The sequence below is a fragment of the Miniopterus schreibersii genome (assembly GCF_964146895.1).
Source record: "Miniopterus schreibersii genome assembly, chromosome: 3".
NCBI lineage: Eukaryota > Metazoa > Chordata > Mammalia > Chiroptera > Miniopteridae > Miniopterus > Miniopterus schreibersii.
In genome coordinates, this window is record NC_138103.1 from 72,685,110 (window position 1) to 72,699,929 (window position 14,820).

General features: G+C 33.5%; 1 protein-coding gene across 4 annotated transcripts in view; it reads right to left on the reverse strand.

Moving 5' to 3' along the window:
- Positions 1-282: 282 nt before the first annotated feature.
- TRAPPC13 (trafficking protein particle complex subunit 13) overlaps positions 283-14,820 on the reverse strand; it is a 29,970-nt gene continuing 15,432 nt past the window's right edge. Inside the window, exons 5-13 of one of the 4 annotated variants that reach the window (XM_081132816.1) lie at positions 14,494-14,621; positions 12,054-12,126; positions 10,993-11,037; positions 8,417-8,434; positions 6,219-6,352; positions 4,799-4,997; positions 3,565-3,665; positions 666-813; positions 283-540 (exon numbers count right to left, since the gene is read on the reverse strand). In XM_081132816.1, the coding sequence (XP_080988942.1) occupies positions 433-540; positions 666-813; positions 3,565-3,665; positions 4,799-4,997; positions 6,219-6,352; positions 8,417-8,434; positions 10,993-11,037; positions 12,054-12,126; positions 14,494-14,621 (954 nt within the window). In that variant the 3' untranslated portion in view covers positions 283-432. Of the gene's footprint in view, positions 541-665; positions 817-3,564; positions 3,666-4,798; positions 4,998-6,218; positions 6,353-8,416; positions 8,435-10,992; positions 11,038-12,053; positions 12,127-14,493; positions 14,622-14,820 lie in introns of all 4 variants that reach the window. The other 3 variants (XM_081132815.1, XM_081132817.1, XM_081132818.1) reach the window with 3 other exon arrangements.

Below are 14,820 nucleotides of genomic sequence, written 5' to 3' on the forward strand. Positions count from 1 at the left end.
CTTTTTGCCTACTAGCTGCTCTCACATTATAGCAGCAGAGAGGAGTATTTTCAATAGAAAACACATGGCCTGCAAAGCCTAAAATATTTTGTACCTCGCCCTTTACATAAAAATTTTGCTGACCCCCAGTCTAGATACTTGCTGGGGACAAAGAGCCTCAGATATAGAGCTTTTAGAGAACAAAGTCCAATGGTCATCTAAATGAAACACATAGGATATGTGTAGAAAGTATGCAAATGTTCCTCTAGAATATAACTCACAAGATAAAACCAGTAGACGGCCTTTTCAAAACAAATATTTAATATTTTAACTGTTTTACAGGAAAGAAATTTAAATAATATATATTTTTTACTGTTGACGTGATCATTTTACAAAGGTGACAATACAGGAAGTGCTGTGAAACACAGTGAAAAGCAGGAGACGGGGATTTCTTCAGCTGCCCACTTTGGTGGCCGCAGACACCACACAGACCTGTGCGACGTCATCATATTCATATGTTCTCTTTAGAAACGTGTCCGTTAGTCTTAAGCCGGAGACGCTCTATTGAGAGAAAGATAGAGGCCTAAGTTTTCCTTCAGTGGTAATTCCTAGAGAAAATATGGGTACAGTACATGGCAATGGGTTAATAGCTCCCAAATACTGAAATTATTGAAAAGAGAACATACTTGCAGTCCCTGTACTGAAGACAGGAGAGTAAGGGCAAGGCAGAGAGAGGAGCTGGGGTGTAGCTTTCCAAGCTGTCTTCCTGAGATGCCGCACCAGTGGATAGAATTGGTATTGCACATTTCCAAAACTAGGTCCATAGTCCTTTCACTGCTGGGGGAATCAGAAACACAGGAATAAATCTAGTTCCTTTCATAAGAGTTATGCAATATTCTTGCATTAATGCCAGTGAATTTGTTTTCTGGGTGTACAGGAGAAGTAAAAGCCCAGAAACATTAAAATATCTCATTTTTATTTCACTTAAGATAGAATCAGGAAAATGAAAGAAGAGGGCATCTTCTAGGGTTTAAAGTGTCACTGAGACTGATTTGCCTGTCTGGTTGTTGGCCTTCTGGTTCTATTACTAAACACTTGGCTCCCTGCTGCTGACCTGTGAATAGTTCTGCCATTTCTCCAGGAGACTTTCAGACACCTCTGTCTAATCTTGTTGCTATGCATCCCTCCTATTTGTTAGGTAATCCGCAGGAAATATAATGAGAAACTGAGTCTGGTCCAGTGCTTTTCCTATTTAATCTATGTTTCTTTACCATGAAGATAACACAGAAAATGACTGACAAGCTTTATAAGAAGTAAATACTATTCATGTTTGTTCAGTTTATATAAAAAGCCTGCTTCTGCTTATAATTGATATCACCAGTTCAGTTTAAACATGTTAAGTTAAAACAGCTTCCAATGAAAATATGCACATTGTTTAAAAAAACACACACAAAAACACCAAAAGCTCATAATAAAAAATAGTCTCCTACTCTACCACCATTCATGACCACTTTCAACTCTTTTACCTCTTTTTTCTCATAGTTGGTTCCATATTTTAAAGTACTTATTTAAATTTTAACTTATTGATCTTTAGATATAATGACTTAATGATACTTAGCTTTTATAGGTCTCTGTCTCCTAAACAAACATTTGAAATGTCCACTGTGACACAGACCAGGTTAGATGCACTACATGAATTTTCTCATTAAATTTCACAAAAATCCAGTAAGTATGTTGTGTATGTGTGTGTGTGTTGGGGAGTGTGTATGGGGGGTGTAAATCCCATTTTTATAGATGAGAAAACTAAAGACCTAAGAAACAGTGCTTTTTAAAAAAACTTATTTTACAAATATCACATGATCTCACTTATGTGGAATCTAAAGAACACAATAAACTGATGAACAAAATAGATTCAGTGACATAGAAGCATGGATCAGACTGACAAATTTCAGAGGGAAGGGGGGGGTAGGTGGGGAGAGATTAACCAAAGAAACTATATGCATACATTCATAACCCTTGAACACAGACAACTGAGTGGTGAAGGCCTAGGGAGGAGAGTGGGTGGGGGGGTGGAAGGGGTCAATGGGGAAAAAAGGGGACATCTGTAATATTTTGAACAACAAAAATATATAAACAAACTTATTTGAATCACCGAAAGTTAAAGTGAACATCAAAAGAAACTGAATTAAAAAAATTTTAACAGTACTTTGTTATTTGGTCAATAATAGATTTGCTATACCTCAAAAAGCTCAAAAGAAACAAAAAAAATCCAAAGGCCTTTCCCCTGTGAATTGTCTGCTGAGCAACTCTGATGTGGCAGGCACCGCACTTACAATACTGGGTAAGACATGGCCCCTTCCCTTGAGTAAGTCACAGTCTAGTGAGGAAGAGACTAATAATTGTAGCAATACAGAGTGTCCCTAAAAAGCTATATTAAAATTTCCTATGACAAAGAGATGATTAACTGCATGGGAGGGTCTAGGTAGCTTCACAGGGAAGTAGATATTTCTGTAATTTTGAAGGGTGGTGATTTGCTATCTTCCCTCTAGTATCGTACGGTGGAAATGGAGTTAGAAAGGATTATACATTCAGACCATGAGGGCTGGGACTCATCACTGAAATGTTATCAAAATGCCCCAAACAATAATATATACCGAGCAATAACAGCAGGAGCAGCAAAGTGACAAGACTGGGATTTAATCCTGGGTTTTTCTGGCTTAAAAGCTCTGTGCTCTGCTTCCTAATAACTAGATTATATTCTCCTTTTATTATCACTGTCCTGTTTTCCAACCTATGGTTATCCCTTATATTAAATTCATAACCTATTTTTAGGTTATGAATACAGCCTCAGGTGTAAGTATGGCTCAGAAAAATCCGCCTCATTACATGAAATCTATAATAAGTTATTCCACAGGAACCTACTAACTCAGGCTTGAGTAATCTGAAGTGTGAGGGAAGTGTAAACAATGAAAAGAATATGAGCTTGTAAGTCAAACACACCCAGTTTCAAATCTTGGTCCCATCTTTTCTAGCTTTCTAAGCTTAAGTAAAGTCACTTAACCTCTGGGTTGGCTTTCTCTTGCATATGCTGTGAATAATTGATACCTACCTCAGAGGGTATAATGCATGAATGTAATCAAATACATAAACTGCCTAATTCTGTGGGACCTCAACAATATGTAATATGCAGCTACCAGATAAAGAACTTTACAGTATCCAACATCAACATCAGAGAAGGCTGTATGTCACCAGGAAATATTTAAAAGATTGAAAAATTCTCTTTTAGGATTAAGAAGTACAAACTGGTAGGTACAAAATAGTAACAGGGATGTAAAGTACAGCTTAGGGAATATAGTCAATAATATTGTTGTAACTGTGTACGGTGCCAGGTGGGTACTGGAAATATCAGGGGAACGCTTTGTGTAAAGTATATGATTGTCCAACCACTATGCTGTACACCTGATGAAACCAATACAAAATATTAAAAGTGTAATTAAAAATAAAATAAAACTTTAAAAAATAAGAAATAAAAATAATCTTTTAGGTGGATGAGAAGGAAAGGACATCCACAAACACTGGCATTACCTGCAGTTTGTTATTTTGCAGGTAATATGAAAAGGTTCTTCTAGGATTACGGTATCTGGGATTGCCTCCAAAGATAACCTAACATCTCCATAACCTGGAGCCTAAAAGAAAAAGCAACACAGTTAACACAGATGTATCACAAAACCTTTCCATTGTGATGAAGGTACCACAGCACGACATTCCCTCGACAGTTGGGGCTTCAAGCTGCTGTTCTGAGAAAGCATTTTTCAGTCATTCTGTTCTTCATTCTAATCTCTCTTGTGCTGCTACCTGCAGAACAGCACTATAGACCCTGACTGTTCTTGCTGTAATTACTCCACGATCAGCAGTTATAATGAACCTCGTTAAAATGAATCTTATAATGAATCTCTAGGTCTATAAACCTCATAGGTAAACAGTAAAGAAATTTCAGGTCTGATCTTAAAGGGATGCTTTCCAAAGACACTGTGGCTTATACATACATAACTAAATAGGTAAGATTACTGCCTGAACAGAAAGAGGATGATCACTCTGAAATGATCCAGGAAGAAAACCATGTCTTTTCACAGACACATGGGCAGGGATGGGCCACAAAAACATCAGGGCTTGGACCATGCCATGGCAGGATGACAGCTAATTGCTATAGTAAAATTAGGCTAGTGATATTTTTTCCCCCAAACTGTGGAAGAAAAGTAAATTTTAGAATATATCAGAACAGTTAATATTCAGCACAAAGGGAGGATTCTGTAGCATATGAAAAGGAAATCTGACAGCTACCCCTACTCTCAGAACAGAAATTAGGTAAAATATCCAACCAATGCTTACAAGGTAACTTTAGTGGGAATCACATTCTGGTTTCAGACAACTCAGACTTCAAACATCTTAAAAAAAGGTGTGAACTGAGTAGGTGACTAGTAAATTTCAGGACATTGCAAAAGAAGAAAACTTCAATATAGTGGAAGTCAGATGAACAGTGAGTATGAATCCCCATAGGAGGGAACGATTGATAAGCAGTTATTTGAATTTGTTTGGTAAAATAAAAAATTATGTATTAAGGATAAATTAACATTCGAACATTTTCCATTCATCTCAATACCAATTTTCTACGTAGCTCACTGAACTCACTAGTCTTTTACCCCGTATTCTTTAGTAATATTAACGCCTTTTACAGTGCTGATTCTTAGTGCTAGCCCTAGGAAAATTTAAGCTGTTCTATCTACCTGCCCCCTCCCACTGAAGTTCTTCCCAGACTCACCATTCTTTGAAGTTGGCTGGTCTGTAACCTTCCCCTCTCACCTAGATTTGTTTTCCACACTATATCCAATTTTCCGATTACTGTTACTCCCTTAATGATGCCTGCTTTTTCTGCAAACTCCTTTTTGGGTTTTAGGCAGTACAAGTACTGGCGTGTATCCATTGGCTGCAAATATGTTCTTGACCCAAATGTAGTTACACTGAGAGGGGAGGAGACAGAGATGGAGAGAATTCTCTTAGCATCTTTTAAAAGAAAAACCATGTGATTGTTCCTTTTGACAGAAACTGAATGATTTATCAGCCAAAGATGTAGAACAGGACAGGTCAGTTGTTTCAACACAAATAAAAAGAACTTGTACTGAGAAGACTTAATTCTATTTAATTTTTTTCAGTTGATATGGAAAATCTTGAGTTTCTTTATAATAGAATGCAATATATTACCTAAAATACTGGATATGTATCAACTGAAAAAAATGCAAGAGATCCAAACTTTAAATATCCTTTCCCCTTCCTCTAATTACCAAAAAACAGTTAAGAATAAGAAGATACATAACATTGTACCTAAGTAATCATTTCTGAAATGAACAAAAATATCAGGAAGACAATGAAAATTGTTTTCCCCAGGGGGTTGTGAGAGGCTAAGAATGTTTCTGTATCTAACCAACATAAGGTAACAGTAAGCTTTTCATTCTTGATTAAGAGTCAGGTACTTTCTCCAGCTTTTACCTTCATATCCATATTAATGCCAACCCTGCACTTACTTATTTTTCTAAATTACCTATAGAAAGACATATGTATTTTGTTTTCACAAAAAATTCAATCATCTGTTCCTATGCCCACTCCTTTTGATGACAGAATATTTCTTCTTAAAACCCACCCTCATCCTCACCCTTTCTAATTTCTCTACCATTCCTTCCCATGCCTCAGTTTTATCATTTTCAGGATAAGATGAAAGGTCCCATATTTACCTCACTAAATTATTATGAAAATTAAAAGAACAAGTGCTTCAAACGGCAAAACATAAAAAGCAAACAACTAGGATCTTTATTTTTATGACTAGGGCACCTTTAGGGCAGTAAAACTATTTTGAATAATACGATAATGGTGGATACTTGTCATTAGATTTGTTAAAACTCATAGAAGGTACAAAACAAAAAAAAATGAGCCCTAATGTAAACAACAGATTTTAGTTCATTATAAATATCAATATTGGTTCATCAATTGTAATAAATGTGCCACATTAAAACAACATGTAAATACTAGGACACTGAGTGGGAGGGGGAAACTGCTTTTGGATCAATTTTCCAATGAAAATTTTAAAAAGTCAATTAAAAGAAATTAAAAACCATCCAAGAGTAATGGATATTAAAAGAGTTCATACCTTTCAAAATAAGAACAAACACTTCATAATTCATATTTACCATTCTCCAGCTTGGTTGACTGAATTTAATTCTGCTACATTGTACATTATAGATGGCTCCAATGAAACTTTCTCCATAAACATGGGTGAGGTTGTAATATTCTGAATTTGGGCTTCGAGAAATACTTCATCAGTCTGAAGATATGAAAAAAATATCCACCAAAGTGTAATGCTATTTAAAATATTAACCTCAACAAAAATATCTGATCTATTTGAAGAAAAAATATTAACCACAAATGTGATTAGTTCATGCCTGCAAGTCAAAGTTATCAAAATTAATGCAAGAAAAGAAATCTTCATCCTAACATAATTAACAGGGGCAAAGTCAAGTGTTAGTCAACTGATAACTTGTCAAACAATGGATGGGGGATAACTATAATATTTTTGTCTTAAGATCCCAAAACTTATTTAACTGGAATTTCATTCACAAATATCCTAAATCGTCTAGTATAACTCATTAAAATGTTAAAATGAAATTTAGTATGATTAACATACCTGTGCACCTATCACTTCAGTGATATGTTAAGATAATTTGGTCTTCATTATAACATTTGAGCATAATATAACTTCAACTGTCATATTACTTCAATTTAGATAGTATAGAGACCACTAGTACACAGTGAATAATGTGCTTTACATAATCTTATAGAATTTAGCTTTAATTAAAGCAATTTGTTAGTGGTCATTAGTAATTTCTTGGTTCATTTAAAGTATAAATTTAGGGCTAAAACAGTATGTGAATTATACCTGACAATTTTAGAGCTTTTAAATAAAACAAAAGGTATTTTGTAGCCTTAGTGATGATATGAAAAGTGATGCTATTCAGCAGTATTTTAATCAATGGGTAATTTAAGTAAGTACTTTTATAAAATTTTTTTATTCCCTGATTATTTTTGTTAAACATCCTTCTTTCTATGCTATTTGGTTATTATTTTTTTGTGTGTAATTGAAGGATAACAGACAACTTGGTTTATTTTATAAACTAACCTATATAAAAAATAATATACTAAAGATATTCAAGAATTTGTTCAAAATTTTGTAGTTATATATGTATACGTTCTATATAAACATATATATAAACATGTAAAGTTATATATATATGCACACACATGTATGTGTGTGTGTGTGTGTGTGTGTGTGTGTGTGTATATATATATATATATGTCTATATATATGTAAAATAAACTATGACCAAAATAACTTGGCACTTATGAGCCTTTTAAATACTAAATCCAAAAAATGGCAATCATTTGCAAATATAAAGATAAGTTTATATTCTAATGTATTATTATCTAAAATATATTTTACTGCTAAAATAAAACATTCTTTAGTCTTGGCACATGTGCTCAAATGAAAATAGAAATACAAAGATGTATCAGTTTAAAAGAATATAACTTAATTTAAAGGTGTTATTCTGCTTTTTCTCAAAAGAACACTAAATATATCCCATCAATCCATTGCTTTAAAAATAACCACAGACCCACATTTCAATTTCAAAAGTGCAATTTTCTGCATAAATTAGGAAGAGTTTAGAAAAAAATGAAAGAAAAACAAGCAGCATAATGGAAAATTAAGTTAGTTTGAATAGTTAGTATAAAATAATTTGACACTTGAAAAATTAAGAACTCAGCACTATGGCAGCTGATGTTGTTACTGTGTATGTAATGTAACACTGCACACCCAAATACTGCATATAATAAATAGAAATTTGAAAATGTGATTTTAGCCAACTTGGGAAAATTTTATTTTCTTCTGTTTACTGCTATCAAAGGGCCATCTTTACCTGACCCAGACTTAAAACTAAAACCACTGTACATTTGAAGATAAATTTCAACTAGATAGTTTATTCAAAGAGTTGAAGTATTAGTAGGGTATTTTATAGCAAGATGTTGAAAATCCCAAGGCTATTTTAAACAAGGTCAACGTGTCTCTTAAAAAACACCTAAGGGAAAAACACTAAAAATGAGAATATAATTGTTTCAATATGACAATTTGGTCTCTGATCTATTTTTTCTCACAAAGTAAGACAATATAAATATAAAAAGTACAAAAAGTTATATACATCTTTTTTGAAGTCAAACAGCTGGTATTCATACTAACTTTATTTTTCCAATATGTTTTGTAAAGAGAGATTAATTAAACAGTCAAAAAGTGGTGAGTAAGATAAGCATATAAATTTATAATAAAAAATCAAATTACCACAGAACTGAGGTCACTCTAATGGAAAAATAAAAAAGAAAAATTAGAAAAATCAGAATTAAATGTTAAAGAAAAAGAATAACTTTAAAATAAAATGCATTTCTGCATTTTTTAAAATTTACTAAACAAGACAGCATTAGTAAAACAAGAAAGTAAACAGAAAGCTACATAAAGGAGTATGACAAATTATTTTTCTAAACAGGTAAAACTGCTAAGGTTAAATGAATAGAGATGAACACTTAAAATAGAGAAGTGTATTCCATGCCTTTCTAGCTCTATAAACTCTGTACTACATTTTAATTCTTCAGAGATTACTTAAATGGATATACACTATCCTCCACACCCAGAATACATACACTGTAGAGCTTCTCCTAAATTGATCTAATACTGGAATCCTTTTTTCAAGGAGCATCTTGTGTGATTAGGGTTCTATGGATCACGCTTCAGAGAATGCTGGGCTAGACCAGACAATTGAGAGTTTATTCTATTCTTGTTAACAGACTTTAGTTAGTCTTTCTTTTCATACATATTTCTGAAGTTACCTACTTATTAAGGGCCATCTCAAATGTCCTTTTTCTGTCAAACTCATAGCTGGAAATCATATTTCACTTCTCTATTTCCCAGAGTATTAGTACACTTCAGGATCTAGTGGGAGAGGGGTGTTTATACTGTATTGTAGTTATGTCATGCCAGTCTCCTCCATTAGACTTAAGTTCCTTGAGGATTGGGAAGATGTTCAGTTTATATTAATTTCTCTTCATTACCTGACATGGAGCTCTGTACCCATCAGGTGACCAAATGTTTGAATCCTAGCATCTCATGTCACTTCTTGTGAGGCTTTCCTATTTTAGAAGACTATGACAAAGTTTCTCATAAAAACTTGTTTTTCTTTAGGTGACTCACATATTATTAGAATTCTTAGAAACAGCTTAAAAGTGTTTATGACAAATGTAGGGCTAATTTTAGTTTCTGTATAGCAACTATGGCACAGAGTAATAAATATCACCTACTGTTAGTGTGTTTTACTAACTCCTATAATTTCCCTGAATTTCCTAGTTGGGGTCAATAGAATCTGCCTCATCCTATTTGTTTACTCCTGGTCTATAAAGAGATGTCTACTTTCAAAAGTTCAGAATTTTAGTAAAACTTTTTTTGCTGAAGTTTGTTGGCAAAAGTTTAAAGTTTATGTTTACATATAATGTTAGCTGAAAAAGGCAGCAAATAGAATTGTTACTATGATTATAAACACAGAATATTACATATAAATGAGTAAAGACTGAAAGAGAATATGAATTAATGAAAAATCAGTTACTTTTTGGTCTAGTGAAATTGTGGGTTTTTTCTTTCTTTTGGGGTAGTATGTCACTTTTATAATATTATTCATGGAATAACTAGCAATTTAAAAAAATATTTGCAAATCACTGAATATCAGTGTTATAAAACTACTTGTCAAGTATCTGAATGTACCAACACATTTTCAAAAAAGAAAACCCAAAATATCTTAACATGCACTTCCCTAGGAGCCACTTACAGAAAAAAAGAACCACCCACAGCCCTATTTATTTTTAATTTTCTAATGTATCTAGTCTAACAGAGTAGTTATTAATCTCTCATCCTATGAATGAAATCTTTCCTAGCAAAGTAATAAATTAGTAACACTAAAATTCACCAAGCTGAAGAGCTATACTGCAATTAATCAGAAGTTCACTATTAATTACAAAAAGGTGGAACACATAAGTAGTATCCCAACCCCCCTTCCCCCCAAAAAGAAATGTCAACTCTTTAAACATCTAGGAATCTCCTTGATGAAACTGTACCCTCCCATCAAATATGTATGCTTTTCTCTACAACATTCCACATGCATCTGCAACTCTGCTTGGAGTGCCTCTCCGCTGACACTGGGACGTTTCCAACACCCCTTCCTTCCAAGCTCCGCTGCAGTTCCCCTCCTCTTCCAAGAGGCGTCTTCAGACTACTCCAGGATCTCCTCCCAAGTTCCTATACCATTCTCTTCAGGCTCACTTGATCTTACAGTAAGTAGCTTTGCTAACCTGTGCCTCTTTTCCTTTTCTCCTCAGGTCTTTACTCTAGGTCAGGTTCCTTATCTTAGACATCTTAGTATGCCCAGTGGTAGAACAAACTTTATACTGCTGAGCTCTACTTATCAATATTTTTCCATGTCAATATTAAATCTTTTTTGCAGTGTTAGATCTACTTCAATTTTTGTAATATTAGAATCACACTGTAAATATTAACAGACTACTGATGTTTTTAGACAGTAACAAGAACCATTAATTGGAATTATAGGGCAATCATTTAATGAAAGGGGTGAAAGCCTCACAAAATTAACAATGAGGAAAAAAAATCAACATGTACTAATTCCATGAAACAGAAGATTAGTGCTCTACAATGAAGTTCATTCACTTTTGATTGAACTTTATGCTCATTTTTCACAAGTAATTTGCAGTACTACCAGCAATTGACTATAATATGAAAAAAAATGTAATACAGCATAATTTTAATAAAATAAAATCTTAATGTTTTATCTGAAATCCCATTAAGTACCTAATACTTACCTCTGCATTGTAAAATTTGGTTTTCACATCCAGCGGTTTGAGAACCTAGTTGAATAAAGCATATCAATCAGGAGATTCTTATCATTTGACCATTTATTTTTGTTTGCTTGTTTTAAATAGCAGGGCTTAAATGTGTCAAAGTCATTTTCGATTTTCACTGTAAAAGAGTTTTCTAATAGGTATGCAATACTCTAGCAAAAACAAAAGCCCCCAAAACAATCCTAAATGCATTTTTAAAAAGGCAACCATCATTTCTTGACTAGGTGATAGTTTCTTGGGCTTTATTTCATTACATTTGACTAAACTGAACACATATATTTCAGTGTTTTTCTATATGTTTATTTCACCAAAAAATGTTTACCAAAATAAGCAACTGAAGTTCCTTTTATTTTTTTCAAAAGCCATATAAAATCTTAAACAAATGAGGAATGTGGCAAAGCAGTAGCAAAATATGTTTCCTATTCATAATATATTTTCTTTCACGTACAGGAATAAAAAATACATATAACATCATATCTAGGTCTACATATAGATATATGGTAGTCTTGTCTCCCAGTCCACACACATACATATGTTAAACCAGTGGTTTTTAACTATTTTTGATCACTGACTTTGAAAATTACATACAAGTACAAAATTCTGATGGAGTCCGTGATGAAGCTTGGTGTACTCAGCCCAAGTCAATAATTTCTCATTTAAATATTTCCTTAGAAATCTGATACAATTTACACTTATTTTATTGGACTTTACAATCCTTTTTTCCCTCACCTTGTGTGATTTGTCAAGTCATGAAAACAATAAAAAATTTTCGGGGGTAAAAATCTTCAAGTTTCATTACAAAAACATTATGTTGGTAATTATAATTTCTCTGCCTTTATCTAACTCAATTACATCTAACTTTAGATTGCTAGCAATATGACAAGTCCAAAAATATTAAGCTATTTGTTTTATTTGAAGCCTGTTTCACTGTAGGTAAGTAGAAATAACTACACTTCCATAAAGAAAGAAAAGGCATGTAAAAAAAACCCCACAAAAACATTTATCACTGTCATATTCAGTACCTGAAATTTGAAGAATTTTCTAAAATACATTTTTTCTCCGCCCTGAGTTGTATAACTCACTGCACACACCAAGCTGAAACAGAAAGATGTCTTAATGATTCTGCATCATTTTCAATTTTGTTTCTTAATAGTACATTTACTACACCTTAATTCCACCTACAAGTCAGGAAGATATTTATACTAATACTGTGAAATTTTTGACACTTAAAACAAAATGTAAAAGCAGACAACAAACTGGGATAAAATACTTCAAGTACAAAGAGAAAATGGTTAGATTCTTAATATACAAAGAATTCCTGTAAGTCAATAAGCAAACATTCATATCTCACTCAAATTAGGAGGAAAGAAATACACAGATAAATTGCAATACCATACTTAGCTAACAAAAATGTGAAAATCTTCAGCCTCACAAGTAATCAATGAAACAAATTAAAACGAGGTAAGATATTCCATTTAACATTTGGCAAAAATTCTTTATAAATAAATAATATCAAGGTTGGTAAGGGTTTAGAGAAACTGGCTTTCTTTACACAGCTAGTGGTTATAAAAAATTTGGAAAACAATCCTTCAGTAAAACAGCCTAGACATGTGTATATGTTCCCATAGTAAAACCACTTCAAGTAATCTGTCACCAGAAAATATTAAGGGATTCATCATGGTGTTATTTATAATAGTGAAACACTGGAAATAAAGTCCAACATTACAGTAAACAAATTAAAGCACACGGTCCACGTTTGTAACATAAAGCCATTTAAAAAATAATGTTTCGGCCCTAGCTAGTGTGGCTCAGTTGGTTGGGCATCTTCCCAAGAGGTCACTGGTTCAATTCCTGATCAGGGCACTTGCCTGGGTTACGGGCTCCATCCCCAGTAGAGGGCACCAGGGATCCTGCAGGAGGCAGCCCATCGATGTTACACTCTCACATCGATGTTTTTCTCTCCCCCTCTCCCTTCCTCTCTCTCTAAAAATCAATAAACTATTCTTAAAAAAAAATAATGATTCAAAGAATACTGACCCAAGTGGGGAAAATGTTCACAGTGACGTGAAGAAGATAAAACCAAGAGAAACTTGATAAAAATTTTGTGAAATGTTATGTAAGTTATCTATACATGTTACCTATATGCACATAAAAAAGACTGGAAAGAAATATAGCAATAGTTTAATAGTGGCTATACTACGTGATGACACTGCAGCTAATTTAATTTCTCCTTTATACTTCTGCCTAGTACTAAGCCAGGTACCAGGGGTACAGTGTTCTCAATACGTTTTCAAAGTGCTCACCATGGGAAACAGTGTAGCACGGTTCAGATCTTGAGGGCAGATTTAGATTTGAGTTCTATGCCATATTTACTAGCTATTTAATTCTACAAGAGTCTCATTTTCTGTAAAATGGGGATTTTACACATTTAGTATTTCAATAAATTCAATTTCCACATATTTTGACCTCTGTTCTCTGCTAGATCCTGGGGATATAGCAGTCTTCACGAAACTCACACTTTAATGGGGATGGTAGGCACTCAATAAATAATTTAAGTATAAAAGACATTTTAAAAATGACAAGTGTAGGTACTGTAGAATATGCAAAAAGGGTGACTTAATTCAGTCTAGAAGGTCAGAATAGCCTCTGAGGAAGTCATGCTGAATCTGAGATATGAAACAGAAGTAAACTATACAAATGACATGGACACTCCTCTGTAAGGGAAGAATACATTCCAAGTCACAGAGTTCAGGTGAAAGAAGTTCAGTATGACTGCAGTGCAGGGCAGGACAGAAGAGTGACACAGGTAAAAGCCCAGTAGCTGGTACAGACTAGGCTGTGAAGCTCTGTTAAACCTATACAATTTCCTAGGGTAGTGAGAGGTCACTGAAGAGTTAAGTGACTTTCCCAAGATCACATAGTTAATAAATGATGAAGCTAAAATTTGAACTCCAGAAAATTTGACTCCAAAGTTCATGTTAATCACAGAATATATATTTTAAAATGCCTACAACAGAACTTGTCATCAAAATGCATTGAATAAATAATAGCAATATTATATACTTTAATATTAATATTATGTAATTCTTTAAGATAAAGAAGAGAGGAAAAATGGTGATGTAAGTGGAGATGATGAGGAGACAATAATGAAAGATAGGTAATAAAAACTAATAGAATTTGTGAATTAATTTAGTGGTAAGGCAGTGGAGAAGTATAAAATTATTTTAGATGGCCAAAATGTTCATATTTGCTTCTCAGACAAAGAAAAATATACAGCTTTAACATTCAAATACATATAAAGTATTCTGTTTAAAGTCTGTTTCTGGTAAACATGTAAACATGAAACATAAATTCCTTCTGAAATAGGCCTTAGGTTTAATGATAATTGGAAATAAAGCTAAAGTTTCAAATAAGGGCATATATAAAGAAAAGCCTTCTAAAACTAATAAAAGTAATCCTTACATGTGTGTTCCAATTTCCTTTACTTCATGGTGTATGACATCATCAATACAACAATCGGGTTTAAGTTCAGCCACTGCAGCATTGGAGGCTGAAAGATTTAAACGCTGAGAGCTTGTCTGAAGATCAGCCTTGAAAGAAAGTGGTAAGAAAAATCCAAATAAGATTGGTTACCTACACGGTGTGGATGGGTATGGGTGCAAAGAACAGGGGAACAGGAGCAAAGTAGTAGGATGAAGGAGGAGCAATACTTCTCTGTGTAAATCTTTCTGTAGAGCTCTGATGCTTAGAACCACGGCAATGGTTCACATACACATGCACATCAAAAAT